General features: G+C 44.7%; 2 protein-coding genes across 2 annotated transcripts in view; one reads left to right on the top strand and one right to left on the bottom strand.

Moving 5' to 3' along the window:
* The window catches only part of cryl1 (crystallin, lambda 1), a 33,137-nt gene that overhangs the window by 3,059 nt on the left and 10,588 nt on the right, over positions 1-19,490 (top strand). Inside the window, exons 4-6 of the mRNA XM_056579168.1 lie at positions 17,435-17,596; positions 18,270-18,365; positions 18,575-18,673. Of these exons, the coding sequence (XP_056435143.1) occupies positions 17,435-17,596; positions 18,270-18,365; positions 18,575-18,673 (357 nt within the window). The remainder of the gene's footprint in view (positions 1-17,434; positions 17,597-18,269; positions 18,366-18,574; positions 18,674-19,490) is intronic.
* LOC130372982 (inward rectifier potassium channel 2-like) lies at positions 2,699-7,972 on the bottom strand. Its single transcript, XM_056579167.1, has 2 exons — positions 7,761-7,972; positions 2,699-5,339 (listed from the first exon to the last, which is right to left on the bottom strand). Exon 2 carries the CDS (start codon positions 5,104-5,106, stop codon positions 3,817-3,819), a length of 1,290 nt encoding a protein of 429 aa, XP_056435142.1. The 5' UTR covers positions 5,107-5,339; positions 7,761-7,972; the 3' UTR covers positions 2,699-3,816.

The following is a 19,490-nucleotide window of genomic DNA, read 5'->3' as shown; positions in this document are numbered from 1 at the left end:
ACCTTGCGACGTTGGCACGATCAACTCACCAAGCGATCGCAGAATACGCATGGCAGCCCTGATCCGCGTTGTTAGCAGCAAGTCTATTTCAGCCCTTAGAAAGCAACTTCAATGTATTTTCATTGTGATAACCATTTGCCAATAGCTTTCATTGTAAGTGAAATTACTGAGACGGTCATCATGTAGCCACCTAATCAATTATGTTCGTCCACCAAAATTAGTTTATGGAGTCATATTCTGCTTGGACCCCTCATGCTGCTGGCAGCTATATTTACCATTATTATTCCTCTATTACGTGGATGTTTACCAAGCCGGTGTTCATGGCTCCTGGATGGTGACGTCGTTTTAGATATCACTAGGAATGTGTTGGGTGTAAGAAGGACACACTGTTTAAATTATATTAACTTATTCTCCGTACAGGAAGGCATGTCAAGAATGCAAAATGCTTATTATTATTAATATTCAGTACGATTTTATTCAAAAAACAATATAAAAGCATGTACAATAATAACAATATTATTAATACAAAAATCGGTACATTCCGTGATTTGCAGTACATTTGGAAGACTGATACACATTGACTACCACAGGAGGGGTGTATTTACAGATATAGGAACTCTTAGCCAAAAGGCCCTCCATCGTTCTCAAGAAGAGAGGGACTGAATATAGATTTTTTCCTCCATGCCAGCTCTGGCGCCAAAGATCTCGAAATGTCAGGGTACAGTACAGTAAATGTTGCCATGAGCTATTCTTTCTAATCTTACAATGTGCTGGATGAGTTGTGTGATGATACAAAAAGTCAATCTACTGTGTGTGTGTGTGTGTGTGTGTGTGTGTGTGTGTGTGTGTGTGTGTGTGTGTGTGTGTGTGTGTGTGTGTGTGTGTGTGTGTGTGTGTGTGTGTGTGTGTGTGTGTGTGTGTGCGTGTGCGTGCCCAAACGCACACACACGCACAAGGCCAATTTTTGTCAACTGAACATTAATGCAAGTAGAAAAGTGTTGGACTTAATGTTTCAGAATTAGGCTGCAATGGGACATTGTCAAATAGATCGTTCCAGCCCTCCTAGTGAAGGAAACACACTGCGTCATAACACTGTATCTGTAGCTCCATCACTGATTCCACTCAAGACAGAGACACTCTCTCATAATTCTGTGTAGAATTATCTCTTGGCTTAATAAGCGCTTCACCCAGGTGATCGTACAGCTCGCGCTGCCATCGTTGCTCCTGTGTGTCCCTCTCTCCTCCCCACATTCAGCTGTGGTCTCAAGGCTCAAGGAGTGGCTCATGACTTATCAACTGATCCACACAAGTACAAGCCAACTTCTTGTAATACTCTGCCAGTAATACTCTTTGGCATTCGGATAAAGAAAAAATGCAACCTTCTAGCAGCACTTTTTAACCCCTCTGCCTGGTTATTCTCTTTTGAACGCAAATTATTACAATCCTGCTCAGGTACTTCATAACAACAGACATGTTTCCATCAGTTTGGGAATCAAAGAATTACCAGTCACCTCGATGAGAATCACAGGGATAGGTTTGAGAACAGGCACCCTCGTGTCCGTCACAGACAGCCTTGTCATTTGTGAGAGACGTATAAAAAAACAACGTACATTGCAAGTCAAATTGCAATGGTTTGTCTTTATGGATTTGATTCCATACAGCACGCGTTTGGGACTCAATTGACCTTGTCTTGGTGTGAAAACAAGTGCTTGTCTATGCTTTTGACAGTGTGTCTTGCTGTGAGACAAGCTCATGGATATGGTAAATCTGCTGAGTTTTAAAGACTGTGAATCTTTTTAGAAAATACGGAGAGCACAGAGTGGAAAAATCAGGTGTGCAAAATAGCAATGAAAGTTTTTCAGTGCTCAAAATGTCAGACAAATTTGTTTCTTGTTGCTCTTATGCCATGCGTTATAAGATTTAAGAAAATATTTAAGGGTTATTTAATTAACATTTCTTTTTCAATAATTGGCCCTTCATAAAATACAACTCTATAGCAGCGCTTGAAAAAACACGTTCGTTAAACACACCGGTGTATGTAACATTTTTAAGTCATCATACCCCTCTTGGTCTGTACGTTTACATGCACAGCTTTATCCGATTAAAGCCATAGTTCGACTGAGCTCCTCAATCGGACAACTGCAATTGTCAGAGTATACATGGCGGTGAGAAAGTAGATTCCTTGGCCGAAGCATTTCATACCCCGGTACAATAGGTGGCGCTAAACCCATTTCAACTAGGGAATAGAGCTACCGGTTGATCTCTTTACGTCACTAGCAACAATAAACTCAGGCGGCAATCGAGAAAGATGTTTTCAGTAGACCGCTGTTAGTTCACTTCAGGTCCATGACATTTCTCAGACGCTCCATTGTTCCGACCTGTCGGTCGCATGCGGACTCCTCCGGCGGCGGCGTAGCATCTCCTCCGGGAGTCCGCTTACGGCAACAATCGCTTTCTCCATGTCGCGTTTCAATCTGGGTTTCAGAGAGTCAAAGCCAAAGTTCCTTTCCCCCCAATTCCTTCTCGACCGTGGCCGAGATAACCCCCACTAAGAGTCTTTACTTGTTGCTGAAGTACCAGAGAGTCGGAGAACCCGACGCAGTCTTTAAGATTCATTATATCAGAGAATATCCCCGTCAGTTCGGCCGCAGCACAATGAATGAAATGAAGATCGTAAAAAAACATTTATTTTGACAGATGTTACTACTTTACAACCTCGTTGATGACCAACAGGGTGAATTCGAAGTGTTAAACCTTTCCTGCTGTCAGCTCCTAGACCAGACACAGGGGAGACTTTCCCTCCAGGGCCGATGTTCTCTCGGGGGTATCACCCTTCACTTTGACCGGCAGTGGGTCTGCTTATAAGGCTTTAATGAAGCGGAATGAAGCAGACACGATTATTGACAGGCTGGGTACTTTACTCGTAGTTCCACTAACTTAACAGTACACGTTTGCACAGACACAACCGGACTCGTGCATTCAATAAAAACTGACACGCACAACCGCTCGGTCTCTTCGCTCGTCCACTCACTCACTGAAGTCACTCACACACAAACACTGCCATTCTCACACACACACATACTCTACTCTCGTAACAGAAGCGTATTTTGCCCTGAATGCATGTTGATGATACACTTCTTATAGGGGGTATCTACATTGGCACGACACCTACCATGTTCTTCGCTAGCTTTTTAAATAGGGAGGTTTTCCCTAAACAGGGAGGTTTTCCGACGGGGACAACAACACGACTATCGTCTCCTTATACTTCCGGCTCATGGCCCCCGGGAAAAATCTCGAGCATGCACAGAACACAAAATCCGATTCCATCCGATTGACCGTATACATGCACGCTTAATTCGACTAACAATCGAATAATCTGGGGGTCTTAACTCTTAACTATGAGTAACCCGATTCGATTCGACTTCAGTCCGACTAAGGTGTATACATGCATCTTAATAATACAATCATAGGACTAAGCCAATAATTACATTTTCTCGAGTTTCATGTAATCGCACTGTATGTGACCTTGCAGTAGACACAAAATCATCATGGGCACTTGGTACGGAGGGCTCCTGCCGTCAGCATGCACATGGTTCATAGTAGTGTCTTTTGTCATACTGGCACACACATCTTGTCGTATGCAATCCAAGTAAAAAGAAAAAACAATACAAAATAACAGCTCTTCCAACAGCAGTACCATTAGCTGAACCGGCTCCTCACGAGCTCAGCTCATTGTGCCGTTCTGAGCGGGAGCTGCACGTCTTTCCCAGCAGGGGGTCTGCCTGCTGCGCAGTCAGAGATAAGAGATCAGGGCCCTCAGATCTCAGACTCTCGCATCAGCGAGCGCAGCCCTAGCGGCACCGTGGGCGCCAGGTGATGGTTCTCCGTCCCGGAGATATTGTCCGTCTGCGTGCCGTCAGGGCCCACGCTGCCGCCGTTGCCCTCGTCCTTGTCCTCCTTGATCTCCAGCGCCATCTCATTCTTGTAGCAGAAGGAGCTGTAGTTGGACAGGATGTACTTTTTCTCGGCCAGGTCCCGGGCGCTGCACAGCGGTGTGCTCTGCACCTCGTACGTCTTGTGGAAGTGCATGTAGTCCACCTTGTAGTAGTTCTTCTCCTCGAAGACCACTGGCTCGAAGCGGTGCCCCCACAGGATCTCAGAGGACAGGTAGGAGCTGCGGCACTGCGTGGTCATGGCCGTGGCTTCCACCATGCCCTCCAGGATCACCACGATCTCGAACTCGGACGTCTCCAGCCCATGCTTGCTCATGTCAAAGAAGGGGCTGTGCTCGTCGATCTGGTGCACGATGGTGATGGGCGACACCAGGAAGATGCGGTCCATGCCGCTGTCGAAGCCCACGTCGATGTCCATCTGGTGCAGCGGGATGAACTCGCCCTCGGCCGTGGTGCGCGACTTGAGGAGCTGCGCGCGCACGTGGGCCTCCACCAGGTGGCTCTTCCTCAGGTTCCCCACACGCCACATCAGACACAGCTTGTGGTCCCGCATGGCCACCGTGGCGTTGTGGCTGAACACCAGCGTCTCGTTCCTCTTCTTGGGCTTGGCCAACTTGGCCATGACGGCGCCGATGATGAAGGTGTCGATGATGCAGCCCATGATGCTCTGGAAGACCACCAGGAACACAGCCACGGGACACTCGTCGGTCACGTAGCGGTAGCCGTAGCCGATGGTGGTCTGCGTCTCGATGGAGAACAGGAAGGCGGCGGTGAAGCTGCTCACGTTGGAGACGCACTTCTGGCCATTGTTCTCCAAGTCCCCGTGGAAGATGGCCACCAGCCAGAAGATGCAGCCGAAGAACAGCCAGGACAGGATGAAGGCCAGGCAGAAGATGACAATCATCCACCTCCAGCGGATGTCCACACAGGTAGTGAAGATGTCTGCCAGGTAGCGCTGGCCCTTCTCGCTGACGTGGACAAAGTGCACATTGCAGTGGCCGTCCTTCTTCGCGAACCGGCTCTGCGGGCAGTGCCGCGTCTGCACCTTCCCCTTCCCGTTTTTGTAGCCGGCGGGCACCGCCATGGTGGCGAGTTTCATTCCGTCCTCCTCTGATGACACAATGCTGTAGCAGTTGGATCGCACAATTCCCATCACCTCTGGCAGGGAGGGCTGAGCAGCTTCTGCTCTGGAAAACAGTCTGAGCTTCTGGAAGAAGCGTTGGAGAAACAGATTCGAAGCGCTCTGGTGGGCCCGACGTGAGGAAGAAAATGGCGGCACTGCTGTGGCGGCGGGGGAGTGAGGGGGGCTGACTCAGGAGGATGTCCACAGGGCAGAAGATGTGGGGCTCACTCCTCTTTCATCCCAAGCCTCATCAGTTTACAGGGCTGTAGGGACAGAGAGAAAGGAACCGTTAGACCAGTGTGTGTGAGACTGGAACGATGTTGAGGTGGGACACACGTTTTCAATGATTTTGGATAAATAATGCATTGAATGTCTGTGAAAAACTAAAGAAAGTTCATGGAGAAAACTGACAAATGTGGACACTTGTGAAATGGTTATCTATAAAATACTTTGCTGCAACCTGCAGTGATTGACGGCCATGTGCCCACTCAGCCCTGCAACACAGTCTGAGAAAAGCCTGTGATAACATGGGGCTACATACCAGCGGGCATGGAAAACAAAACCACATCTCCCCGGGCCGTCGTGATTGGATTCAGCTTTGACTGTGGCAGCTTCGAAACGGCTTCGAAACGGTCACTTTGACTTAGTAACCGTTTCGTAGGCCTTTTTTCTGTCATTCTTTTCCAAGAATCGTACCTCTCCTTATCAGAGTGTAAATTATATACGTAAAAGTATTAATAACGAGAAATGGGTATGTATTGGAACTTAGCCTAAAGGACCAATGAATGACAACTGCAAGATAGAGCCAAACTTTAACTTTTTCTTCCATCCTTGTCAGTTAGTTTACATAATAGGCCACCAGTGTCAGCGCAATATCCAATAGGCCCACTTATAGCGTGATAACTCAACTCGAGCATATTTTCCCACTGTGTGTGTGTGAGGGGGGGCGGGGGGTGGCTGCAGTGGTGTAGTCTACGTGATACGCAGGTATACGCCGTATACCCACTAGGAACGCACCAGGATTTGCGTATACCCACTTAAAAATGTGCACGGATACCTATCAATCGTCTTGTGACAGATCTTTCACTTCTGTGTTTATTTTTCGGAAATATCGGTTGGGTATAACTGCAATAAAATACTTTAAGCAGGGGAAGTTATCTCCTACATTCACCATTCATAAAATTCCCGCTGCGCGCTCGCGCTCTGCCCAGTCTCTGTTACGAAGCGCGAAGCTGCCCCTGCATCTCTGCCATGATCTCTGCACGTTAGTTGGCGGGCCGAGCCCCTCCTTCTCGCGTGTGTGTGCGTGCGTGTGCGTGCGTGCGTGTAAACCACATAATAAGTAGTCAACAGAAGACAATGTTTTAATCCCACTTTATATCTCCTTGTTACTTTTAGATGAGAACCCCTGGCCAGCCTTTCAGACTGGGTGTCAGGCTAGGGAATTTAAAAACAGGCATCCTTGGTTAGAGTGGAGGGAAAAAAAGTTATAGGTAAATGTCAGCCAACATAGAGTTGGTATACACAATTGAAATTCATAATGTTAATCACTATGCAAATGAGAGTATAGCTAATTCATGGTCATTTTTAAGGTGCAGTAATTTCACACTTTTACACAATTAAATTACTGTATGGTATAACAACAGTAAGAGCTCAAATTAGAGCAATTGAAAGAGTGAAACATTAGTCTCCTGTCATCTCCTTCTCATGCACTGGTTAGCCATGGATGTAAACAGTTCAATAAATTATTTTGAGTAGATTTTGTCCTTGTTTAGCATGTGCTATTGCTACTATAGATATACAAAGGACAACTTGTAATTGTTGTGTTCTATTTGTTCATACTGTTATTAAAACTGATAAACCTACTCAGCTTTCCATGATTGTTGATAATCGTTATACTCTTAAATCAGCGGGTTGTAGACCCCTGCGTTGGTGAGTGTGGTGCGACACCCCATAAGCGCCACACACGTACAAATACCGGTCGGACGGGTTTGTAAGAGGCTGGGAGGGAATCATCACAATATACCCACTACAATAAAATAGACTACACCACTGGGTGGCTGGATACATAAAACAAAAATAAACAAACCGATTTCCCGTTGATCTATAACAGGGCTGCCGTCCAGCTCCACGACTCGGATAGAGAGGTGCCGCTGCAGCCAGAAGCAAAGGCAACCGATCTTAACAGGTGCGGGGAGAATGGGGACTGACTTCTGATGCATCAACACACGCCCCTTCCACACATATTCCCGCACCATTTGAGACAAAGACAACGATAAGATTATCATTAATTTAAAAACCAACATGACCTGATGACTCATTTGAGATGGATGTTTTATCCACCGTTTTGGAGTTGTTATAGCGCAGACGCTCTTAAAAGTTGTGCAACTACATTTTAAATCGTTAATATTGACTCAATGAGAATAGATGTGATCAGGAAAGTAGAATACTAGTGCATTATTTTCCAACGATCGCTCGATGGCCGCAACACAGCGACGCCGACACCATAATGCGCGGATCCTTATAATTGCGCATCGGTAGAATTACGCATATCCAAACCTCGACGTTGAAGCCCATGCAATGCTTGCGCTGCAACGATGTGTCATATTTTAACTGATCCCTGTGAGTAAAACAAGCACGACTTTCCATTAAGTTTAAAAAGTCACGGTTTGATCTGTGTTTACCTGTTACGCATTGGCAAGCCGGAGCAGATTGATAACGGATGGAGTGATATAGTCCAGGCGGCTTAAGCATTGACTGTCCTCGTGTGGTTGAGACTGGTGGCTGCTGTTATTGTTGTTCATTTGAGGCGAATGGGTGTCATCATCAGCATCCCTCGTACTTCCGGATGAGTGCTCTGGACAATGTGCGTCGCGGATACTTCTTCAAAGCAATTTAAAACACCGGCTGGCCTGTGGAGGTAGATTTGTGTCTTTATTATGCAATCAAAAATAATAGGTTTGAGAGAAAAAATTTCCACACTGCAATCAAAAAATAGGTTTGAGAGCAAAACTTTCCACACTGCAATCAAAAAATAGATTTGAGAGCAAAACTATCGACACTGCAATCAAAAAATGTTTTATTGCAAGATAAATTAATGTGATAAAAAAATGATTAATGGGAATCCAAAAGTTTTGTTTGCAAATCCAAAAGTTTTGTTTGCGAATCCAAAAGTTTTGTTTGCGAATCAAAAAGTTTTGTTTGCGAATCCTAAAGTTTTGCTTGCGAATCCAAAAGCTTTGCTTGCTGTTGAGCTGAATCTCGTGGGCGGGACCTACGCCGAAAGATGTAAGACACGTCTCTATTGGCCAGTCTCGATCGGAGTGACAGCTTGGCAACATCCACAGTTAGTAACGAGAGAGGGAGTTTTGAAGTCCATGATGAGACAGAGCGGGAATCGGGAGCTCCCTCTCTCGTTACTAACTGTGGATGTTGCCAAGCTGTCGCTCCGATCGAGACTGGCCAATAGAGACGTGTCTTACATCTTTCGGCGTAGGTCCCGCCCACGAGATTCAGCTCAACAGCAAGCAAAGCTTTTGGATTCGCAAGCAAAACTTTAGGATTCGCAAACAAAACTTTTTGATTCGCAAACAAAACTTTTGGATTTGCAAACAAAACTTTCGGATTTGCAAACAAAACTTTTGGATTCCCATTATTTATTTTTTTATCACATTAATTTATCTTGCAATAAAACATTTTTTGATTGCAGTGTCGATAGTTTTGCTCTCAAATCTATTTTTTGATTGCAGTGTGGAAAGTTTTGCGCTCAAACCTATTTTTTGATTGCAGTGTGGAAAGTTTTGCTCTCAAACCTATTATTTTTGATTGCATAATAAAGACACAAATCTACCTCCATACTGGCCCTGCCCCCGTGGCTCCGCAGGCAATAAGAGCGCAGAGAGAGAGAAGCGAGGGAGCGAACCAAACTTATTTTCTTATATAAGTTTCTTATATAAGGCCACACTGCACACGCGTTGGCGTTGAAAATCTGAATTTTTGCATAGGGAACCATTGGTGTAGGCTCGTAGACGCTTTACACGCGTTAAAGCGGCCCGTTAGTGGCGTTAGACGCGGCATACGCACGTAATGACGCACGTAAACGCACCAACGCGCCCAACGCACCAACGCACCAACGCAATAATGTTCGCTCGGTGAATGTGAAGGATGTTTAGTTTGATAGTTATGACGAAGAGGGAACGCTCCATTCACTTGCATGGACAGCGTCTCTGGTTGCTAAACAATCTCAACGTCTTGGCGGACTATATCTCTGTTGATCAACACTACGAATGCTGGAAACACACCAGACACACCATGTGAAATTATTTAACCCGATTATTGTTATTTATATCCGAGATTATTTAATCTAACCCGATCTAAACTCTATCATGCACCCAAGCACGGCGGCGTTTGGGTTTCCTACCTCGGACTCCTAAATCCAGCGCGGCCACAGGCGCATTAGGCGCGTTGAACCATTTTTGTGACACACAATGATCAAGCGTCAAGTTAGGCGCGTTATGCGCGTTTTTTAACCCGTGTAACGCGTGCAGTGTGGCCTTAGCTTTAGTGAATGGAAGCTGCAGGCATCAGTGATTGCTGCCTGAAGACCACAAGGTGGAGGGCCAGAGGCTAAAATGAACCAGACACAAACACATACACACATACACGCACGCAAACATGCACCCGTGCTTTCATACCAACGCACACACATACACGTGCACACTTGCAAGCAAAAATGAACGCCAACATGCACACTTTTTTTTTTTTCGAAGGTACTGCATTTGACCTTTATTTGACGCACAATGCCACTGTGATTGGCCATTGAGGTTGTGTTCGCCCCTTTACAATGAATTATTTTCGCCCTTTTCGCCCGTTCAGCCATCCTTGCAAGCAACGTTAACTGCCGGACACTTGTTTTACTTGTAATACCTGTTTGCTTACAATTCCATTCAAAAACATTGGTTGAAACGCTGCAGTGATTGGATTGATTTGATTTAAATGCCTTGACGCGACTCGAGGGACAAAAAATAATAATAAATGAGTGACGGGACTCGATAGTGGTATCGACAAGCCCAAACGTTAATGATTTTCTGGTTTTGAAAAGGTGGAACCGGGTCCTTGATAGAACCGGGTTTCGATCTCCATCCATAGGCATGTCTGACTGGAAGTATGGCAGATTGGCAACATGCTGCAACTGTTGCAGGGGGAAAGCACCTGCAATGTTTTCTAAAGACGATCATGGATAGAACACAGTACTTCCTCAAAGCCGTTGCAGATTTGCATAGTCATACTATAGTTCAAATTATACTGTAAAACTGACACCTGGGCATTTGTATCACCTAGCCTCCTCCGACTTTGTGATAAATTGGTGCATCGATCGTACTAATATGTTGATAGTACAAAACGTCCTAACAACCTTTAATGCCTGGCACAAAACATCTAGGTGTGCTTTTAGATGCATGAATAAATGACTACTAACTGAATAATTTGAATAAACAAAGACTTATTTACTGAATAGAATGAGGTTAACAGAGAATATGCAAGGGAAAAGATAGACTCAGAAACAGAATATACCATGCAGAAAACAGGACTCTGAAAACAGAATAATCAATGAATAAGCTTATTAAATTGACACCCATTGGCAAGACAACTGGTATACATGTTGCCTTAGACTGGATTAACAAAGATCATGATTGTATTTGCTTCCATATGTTTCCTCTGCCTCTGCAGTTAAGCAGGAATTAGAATATAGATTTTATTCTGCTGCAACGACTACTGCTGCAATGACATTTCATGGGGGGGAAAACCCCTGAAATGTTTTCAAAGACAATCAGGGATAAACACAGGGCTTCCTCCATGCCTTAACAGGTTTACCTTTTTGTAAACATAAATATGATCACCGCAAATTGTGCTGACAATATGACGGAATTAATTCAATCAACGACAATACAATTTCCAGAGCTATAACAAAGTACAACAATACACGTATCAGCTATGAGTGAACGTAAATGTAATACCATGTGCTGTACTTTATGGTTCCATCTTGGGCTCAGTGTTGTTTAGCCTTTATATGGCGATACTGGGAAATATGATAGTATGGTAGTTATGGAGGTGAATAAGCTCAATACCAAGTGAGAGCGATCCAGGGTAGGGGTCTATGTCTACCAACTGGTTTTCTATTGTGGCCCCCAGCCTGTTGTGGATCTTTAAATGGACCCCTAGCTGACTTCATTGAAGACCCCTGCTCTATAAGCTGACTCTGGGGAATTTGATCAAGAAACCCTAACCCTTGTATCAAAAGATCAAAAAAATGAAATTAAAATGAAGATCAAAACCCTGTCAACGACTACTAATGACGTACTGTAACTGGGTCTTGAAGGGTTGTCGTCCCATTTCGCAGGGGAATGGTTGAAGGGTAGGGTTAAAGGGTAGGGGTAGGGTTAAGGGTTTGGCCCAAAGGGTGTAACAGGATTTGGCCCAAGTCAAGTCTCACAGCAGGGAGTCCAATCATGCCCTAAATATTTTTACTTTTCCCACAATTTCATAGAAAAGCCAAACATGATAAAAAAAATCACAGGCTACAAAAATCATCAAAAGTTCACCTAAATCGGCACATAAAATATTTAGACATATATTTAGACATTTTTTTTATTTAGTTCCATTTGAGATACATTATTTATGCTTTCTTTACTATTGCTGTGGTGTTTATTGTCCATGATAAGTTCTCTGAGATGTGCATAGGTCCCCCTGCAGCTTCATGTGGCGCAGAACGGAGTGGAGGGTCGTGGAGATGGCGTCGTCTGTTGACCTGATGGCTCGATATGCAAATTGATGGGGATCCAGAGTGGGTGGCAGGGCAGCTTTGATGGGTTGTAGAATCAGTCTTTCAAAGCACTTGATGATTTCAGGTGTCAGTGCTACAGGCCTGTAGTCATTGAAAGATGTTATTGAACTGGAACTATGGTGGACACCTTCAGGCAGGTGGGGACAGTGCACTGTGATAGAGGGAGATTGAAGATATTTGTGAATACTTCCCCCTAACTCTGCAGCACAATCTCTGAAGACCCGTCCTGGGACGACATCTGGGCCGGCTGCCCTTCGTGTGTTGAACCTGCCGAGAGTGTGGGTGACGTCAGCAGGCTGAAGGATGAGGGTCTGGCTGTTGGTATCTTGAGCCGGACTCGTGGTTTTCATTCCCTTCACCTCAAAGCGGGCGAAGAAGTGGTTCAGCTGCTCCGCCTCCAAGGCACTTCCGCTGGTAGTGCTGCTGGTGTTGTTTTGCCTGGTGATGTGACGTATCCCCTGCTATGCCCGGCGGGGGGCAGAGCTGCTAAAGAGGTCCTCAATCTACTGTTTGTATGCTGCTTTAGCATCCTTGATTCCCCTTCTTCAGGTTTGCCCTGGTGGCCTTGTACAAGGCCGCCAATTGATGGAATGGATTATTTATTTCATACATCTTCACGACCAAAATGGAAATTAATCAAATAAATTACAGATAAATAATACTGAAATAATTCATGAACTACTGTTCCGAACCTCAAATTCTGCAAGTTGGACTTTGGAGAAGTGATGGCTACTTTTTGGTTGAACACATTTGAACTAAATATTTATGACCCCCCCAATGTTGACCTGATGTTGGCGCCACTGAGGAAAGGGGGCATGTCTGACTGGCAGCATGTCGGAATGGCAGCATGTAACCGAGCAGGAAATGGTGAACAGAAGGTTGATTTGAAACTGCTCTAACTATTGCAGGGGGAAAGCACCTGCAATGTTTTCTAAAGATGATCATGAATAAAACACAGTGCTGCCTCAAAGCCTTTGCAGATATTAGATTGAGATTCGATTTAGATTAATTTGTCAATGCACAGGTATGCAACGAAATTCTATGCACTCACGTACTGGACTCATTAAAAAAAGAAATGTAGCATAATAAATAGTCAATAAAAAAATACATTCTCATCATCTCATTCACTCAGTACATTCATGTCGTCATACACTATGCCATCAACTCAGTGCCATTGTATTCCTTAAAACAGTAGCGCAAAATATGTAAAGTGCAGAACATTGCATTAGGTGTGAATGTCACTGATTAATGCTGTCAGAACTAGTGGGTTGGTTTTCAGGTCAGAGTTGAGTATGGTGATAGCTTTGGGATAGAAACTGTTCATGAATCTTGTACTGCGTGTTCTGATGGACCTGTAACGTTTCCCTGAGGGCAGGAATTTAAATAGATAATTGGCAGGGTGTCAATCAGAATGTTGCGTGTCTTCTGCAAGTATCGGGAGTTGAAGATGGTGCCCATGGTAGGTAGCTGTTGGTTGATAATGTTTTGGACGGTCTAGTGATGTTTCCCATGCAGCATTTGATCCTCTGTACTAGGGCTTTGACTCCGAACTTCGTTATTCGAATATAATTAGAATATTAAAAAATAAATCAAAATTCGAACGAATGGGCCTATTAGGCATCCCTTAATATTCAAACCTGTTATGGGCAGGCCAAGAGGGAGAGACGTCGGAGAACCCGACGCAGTTTATTCATAATATTGTAATGACCACGGAAGAGGCAGTGAATGAAGTATTGATTAGACAGAGATTTATTAGAAACCTCATAAACCGTTGGAACACGCATCTTCTGACCTGAGAAGATCTCGAACAAAGAACTGCACAGGAAGACCAAGTGCACTTCTGTTGTGTCGGATTTGAAACGTCGATGGCTGGGACATGTACTCAGGATGGACCAGGATCGTATCCCATATCTTCACACGGTGTATCTTTTTCCAATTACCATTCGTAGTGTTCATCAGCAGAGAAATAGTCCGCCAAAGACGTCGAAGTCGCTTAGCAACCGGACACGCTGGGGTTGATAATTTACCGGACTACTTGCGGAGTAGTAAGAAAGACGTGAATCAGGCAAAAAATCAACCCTTCTTGAGAGTGGTCAAGTTCGGTGTGCATAAAAGTACCGAAAGACCAATTGCAAGCTACTGCAGCTGCTGATGCCATCGCTCTAAGTTAAAAAGGAGCTACACCCACCCAAACCAATTGGAATAAGTGTATCCATGTCGATTATAGCGGACTACACCACCTCTTCTATTCCGCATGGAATTCTATTCCGATCAGAAAATGTTATTCCGATTGAGGCGTATGAATGATCAATTTTTATTCCAATTCAGTGGTTCTTCCACTCCTAATCGGATCAGAAGTGTCCATGTAATATATATATAGGCTATATATAATAGTAGTTGTATCATTTTATTTTGATGTTATATTTCAGCATCTGTTTATCAATAGAAAACCCACAAAAGCTTTAAACCTACACTTTATTGTCAATATTTTGCATTTGCGTAGTGCCATCTGGTGGTTGGGTTTCATATTTCGTTAAGTCCTCCCCAAATGCTAGATTTGGTGGAGGGCCGGTGGTGGGCCGGGACAGTCAGAATTTCCCCGGTGGCTTTCAGTGCCCAACTCCGCCCCTGCTTATGACCCTATCCTGATGATGCCAAAATGTATTTGCTGACATTTGACCACTAGAGGGGAGTTGTTAGCAGCGTTTCAAATCCAGCCGTGAGAAAGCAACTTCAATGTATTTTCATTGAGATAACTATTTGCCAATAGCTTTCACTGTAAGTGAAATTACCGAGACAGTCATCATGTAGCCACCTTACCGATTATGTCTGTTCACTAAAATTAGTTTACGGAGTCCTCTTCTGCTTGGCCCCCACACTGCGGCTCGCAGCTGTATTCAACTAAACTTGCTCACCCAGCATTACTCCTCATTGAACTCAAAAAATTATACAACTGAATGTTCATCCAGTCATATTACTATTTAATCATTTTGCAACTGCTTTCAAGTATTTGTTTCAGATGCATGCCATTTAGGAGCAGGTAGAGATTATAACTCTTGCTCAATGCCCAATACGATTGTTATTTACCAATCAAGATTTTAATGATTTCCTTTGCATTTGTTGTACATTTCTGATTTTGGTCGTATAATCCAAGAAGATATCATTGATGGTAAATATAGATGTATATGGTGAATAGGTTGCAGGTAAATATAGATAAGGATACTTTAGATATAGTGTTGTACTAGGTGGTAGATATAGGGGTACTTACATAGATTGTAACATATGTAGGTGTAGTAGATTGTAGTTGTTTACTGCTAGGAGCGAGCCAGGCTTCGCTCTATTTTTGAGCCATGTCACACTCAAACCATCAAGAGCTCACCAGCTCCATGTCAGTAATCAGTCCTTTGTGTGGTCAAGGACAAGGAGACAGAACATACACAATGAACATACTTACACTCCCACACGCACACACACACACACACACATACAGTCAATGAACGCACACTGGACTTGTGACTCTAGGTCATGGAGATCACGCAGAAAAAGAAAACACAGTCAGCTCTCTGCACAGAGACGAGAAGACAGAGATGGGTGGAAGACTCTTCCACTCAAAAGGTCTTATGATTTTAATAAGAAGATAAACATTGTGTGTGTGTGTGTGTGTGTGTGTGTGTGTGTGTGTGTGTGTGTGTGTGTGTGTGTGTGTGTGTGTGTGTGTGTGTGTGTGTGTGTGTGTGTGTGCCTGACAGACAGACAGACAGACAGACAGATGAAGAGAGAGAGGAATGGAGAGAGACAAGACAGAGAGAGAGGGGAACAGAGAGAGAGAGACTAGCATTACACAAAGGGTAAATAAATTCTAGTGATCAAACTGATTCCAGTATAATGGGCTATTCAGTAGGATCAAGGAAGTGACTCCCACCCGCTGGAATCCTATCACATGGGGTCAGGGCTTTTTTGTCGTTGTGACGAGCTCACCCGTGAATTACAGTATTGTCCGGTCATCGATTAGCACCTACCTACATAGCACCCTTTCTACAAACTCAAATGCTCAGTATCATGTGGCCTTGGTAACCCAAATATCCCACATTGAGGTTGGAGCATGGAAGATATAACACAGAGACGGACATTGTGAGGGCATAAGGATAGGGTTTTTGACTACCCGGACAAGGGTTCTTGGTTCAAATCCCAAAGTCGAAACCAAATGGCAGCCATGACCACTTGTTTGTAAAGCCCTGGTGGAAGTGTCTAAAATGCAGTTCCTCTGTGGGCCTTCTGTATTTTCTCCTTCACCCCTACCTGCTCCTTAATGACCCGTCTCTGTATTAATGGTCTAACCCATACCTGCTCCTTAATGACCCGTCTCTGTATTAATGGGCTAACCCATACCTGCTCATTAATGACCTTTCTCTGTATTAATGGTCTATCCCATACCTGCTCCTTAATGACCCGTCTCTGTATTAATGGTCTAACCCCTACCTGCTGATTAATGACCTTTCTCTGTATTAATGGTTTAACCCCTACCTGCTCATTAATGACCTTTCTCTGTATTAATGGTTTAACCCCTACCTGCTCATTAATGACCTTTCTCTGTATTAATGGTTTAACCCCTACCTGCTCATTAATGACCTTTCTCTGTATTAATGGTTTAACCCCTACCTGCTCATTAATGACCTTTCTCTGTATTAATGGTCTAACCCATACCTGCTCCTTAATGACCCGTCTCTGTATTAATGGTTTAACCCCTACCTGCTCATTAATGATCCGTCTCTGTATTAATGGTCTAACCCCTACCTGCTCCTTATTGACCTTTCTCTGTATTAATGGTCTATCCCCTACCTGCTCCTTAATGACCTGTCTCTTTATTAAATGTTTAACCCATGCCTGCTCCTTCATGAGCTCTGTCTGTGCTGTCTAACCCCTAGGTGCTCCTTAATGACATGTATCTGAATTCACAGTAAGTCACTTTGAACGTAATATCGTACCAATAGTACATATAAAGATATACATCAAGGGGAAACAGTGATCCCAGGGACTTGTGCTCTTGAGGGACAAAAGAGCTGTGTGTGTGTGTGTGTGTGTGTGTGTGTGTGTGTGTGTGTGTGTGTGTGTGTGTGTGTGTGTGTGTGTGTGTGTGTGTGTGTGTGTGTGTGTGTGCGTGTGTGTGTGTGTGTGTGTGTGTGTATATGTGTACTTGTATGTGTGCGTGTACGTGTGCGTGTAGCTCTTTGTGTTATTTATATGAGGATGCTTAGGTATGTGGGTAATATAGGTATGAGACTAGCTAAGCAAGTTCCACTCCTCTCAGCCTGTGCAGCGCCTGGACATCATCCTCATCATCCTCATCATCATCATCATCATCATGACCTGAAGTGATTTGTGGTTCAGCCAGAAACAGACAGGGGGTTTAAGATGGTTACACTATCACTACTAATCTCTACAATCGACTAATTTAGTAGAAATAATATCCTGTAATTGATATATATATGCATATATTGTGTGTGTCTGTGTTTCCAGGAGAGTGTATTCGAGGACCTGGCCGCCAAGCAGAGTGTGTTCCAGGCGGTGGAGTGCCTCGTGGGGTCGGAGGTCATCCTGAGCAGCTCCACTTCCTGCCTGTTGCCAAGCAACGTCTTCTCAGCAGTCCAGATGCCGAACCGCTGCATCGTATCACACCCGGTCAGTACCTGCCCCGGGTCACACCTAGAGGCACAGGGGGTGGGAGAGGAGGAGGAGGAGGAGGAGGAGGAGGAGGAGGAGCGGGTAGTGTAGCAGGAGGAGGAGGAGCAGCAGAGATAAATCATTATTGGGTTTGAAAGGTTCAGGATCGCTTGAAAAATAATACACAATACCAAACACCAAACCACTAACTGAACTCTTCTTTGCATTTCAGTCAGTTATTCACGGGTGTTTGAAAAATGTCGATTTTGGGGGAAAATCTAATCCCACGCCCACTGTCCTTGACCCTCGTGGTATTCATATCAACGAGGCTACCCTCTCTTTTCGTTTCTCTGCTGTTACCTTTGGGAGAAAAAATAAGTCATCCACCCTCAGAGCTCAACAGTAATGTCCGGTTTGTTTCTGCTGTTCACATGTCAATAGGTTGTCCCTGACCATATAGCCCACCACTGCTGCCCTTTGAAGCAAACATAGCAACAAACTAACAAACTATCAACATTAACCATCCCCAAGAACCAGTACTGCCGAACCCCTCTAGTGCCTAACCCCATGCTCATCTTTCAGAGTGCGTGCGTCATGTCATTGTAATTATTTATACTTATTGTGTAATACTGTACTGTGTTTCTGCGAAGTCACAGCTTCTATTGTGACTGGCTGCGTCTCTCCACTTCAGGTAAATCCTCCCTACTACGTCAAACTGGTGGAGTTGGTGCCCCACCCTGCCACACTGGGGGCCGTGATGGACGCCACACACACCCTCATGACTCAGGTACACACACTGATGCTATCTCTCCCTGACTGAGTACACCCACACTGATGGTGCACACAGACGCACACAGGGGGTTCATCGCACAGGAATCAAATATGGGCTCAATTGTGTGTGTGTGTGTGTGTGTGTGTGTGTGTGTGTGTGTGTGTGTGTGTGTGTGTGTGTGTGTGTGTGTGTGTGTGTGTGTGTGTGTGTGTGTGTGTGTGTAGGTTGGCCAGTGTCCGGTGCGTCTCAACAAGGAGATCGACGGCTTCGCCCTCAACAGAGTCCAATATGCCATCATCGCAGAGTCCTGGAGGCTCGTTGAGGTGAGACACACACACAAACAAACAAACAAACACACACACGCGTGATAATTGTGATGTCGGTGATGATGAGTAGGAGGATGATGAGGGTAAAGGGGGAGGGGATGATGGTAAGATATGAAACGCCATGTACTCTCACACACACACAGAATGCATACCAAATGAAATGCACACATGTACATTAATGCCTGCACACATGCACATATTCACACACACACCGACATTCTAACATTGTGGAAAAGTGTACTCTTGCTTAGTAATACAACACAAAGAGGAAGAAGTTGACATCTCCCTTGCCTTGTCCCCCATTCAGAATCCATAGGCAATTTCCTCTGGCCAATCAGTGTTGGGAAGAATGAACCCAAAGAGGCCAAACCACCAGATTAGCGCTAGCGGCTACCCTAGGGCTCAGTTCCTCTTCCTCTATCGTGCTAACTAGTAATTGGTCGTTTGCCAACGAATCAGTTTGAAGGAACGACTCTTTAACAAGAACGAACCGATCTGATTCCACGTTTTCTATCGTTTGTTCTCCCAGACTCGACTCCCACTCGCTGACTCGCTGTTCACTGTGTTAAGTTAGCAGAGTGGTGAAGAGGGATTGGCAACAACATCCCGATACTGAACATCAAGCGCTCCACAGCTGAAAGGAACTTAGTTGTATTGTTGTGTGTTAATTGATGACCGTTTGTACGATCGTTTGAGAACGAGGGAGCAGCTGAGTCTTACTGACTCTGCTGAGAACTGTGCACTGTGCATTCCATGATTCACTGCTACCAGAAATGCGACTGAACGATTCTGAACGATTCTCCTTGGCGAACTG

Source organism: Gadus chalcogrammus, chromosome 20, assembly GCF_026213295.1.
Source record: "Gadus chalcogrammus isolate NIFS_2021 chromosome 20, NIFS_Gcha_1.0, whole genome shotgun sequence".
In the NCBI taxonomy this organism is placed as follows: Eukaryota; Metazoa; Chordata; class Actinopteri; order Gadiformes; family Gadidae; genus Gadus; species Gadus chalcogrammus.
This window is presented reverse-complemented; position numbering and strand designations above follow the sequence as displayed.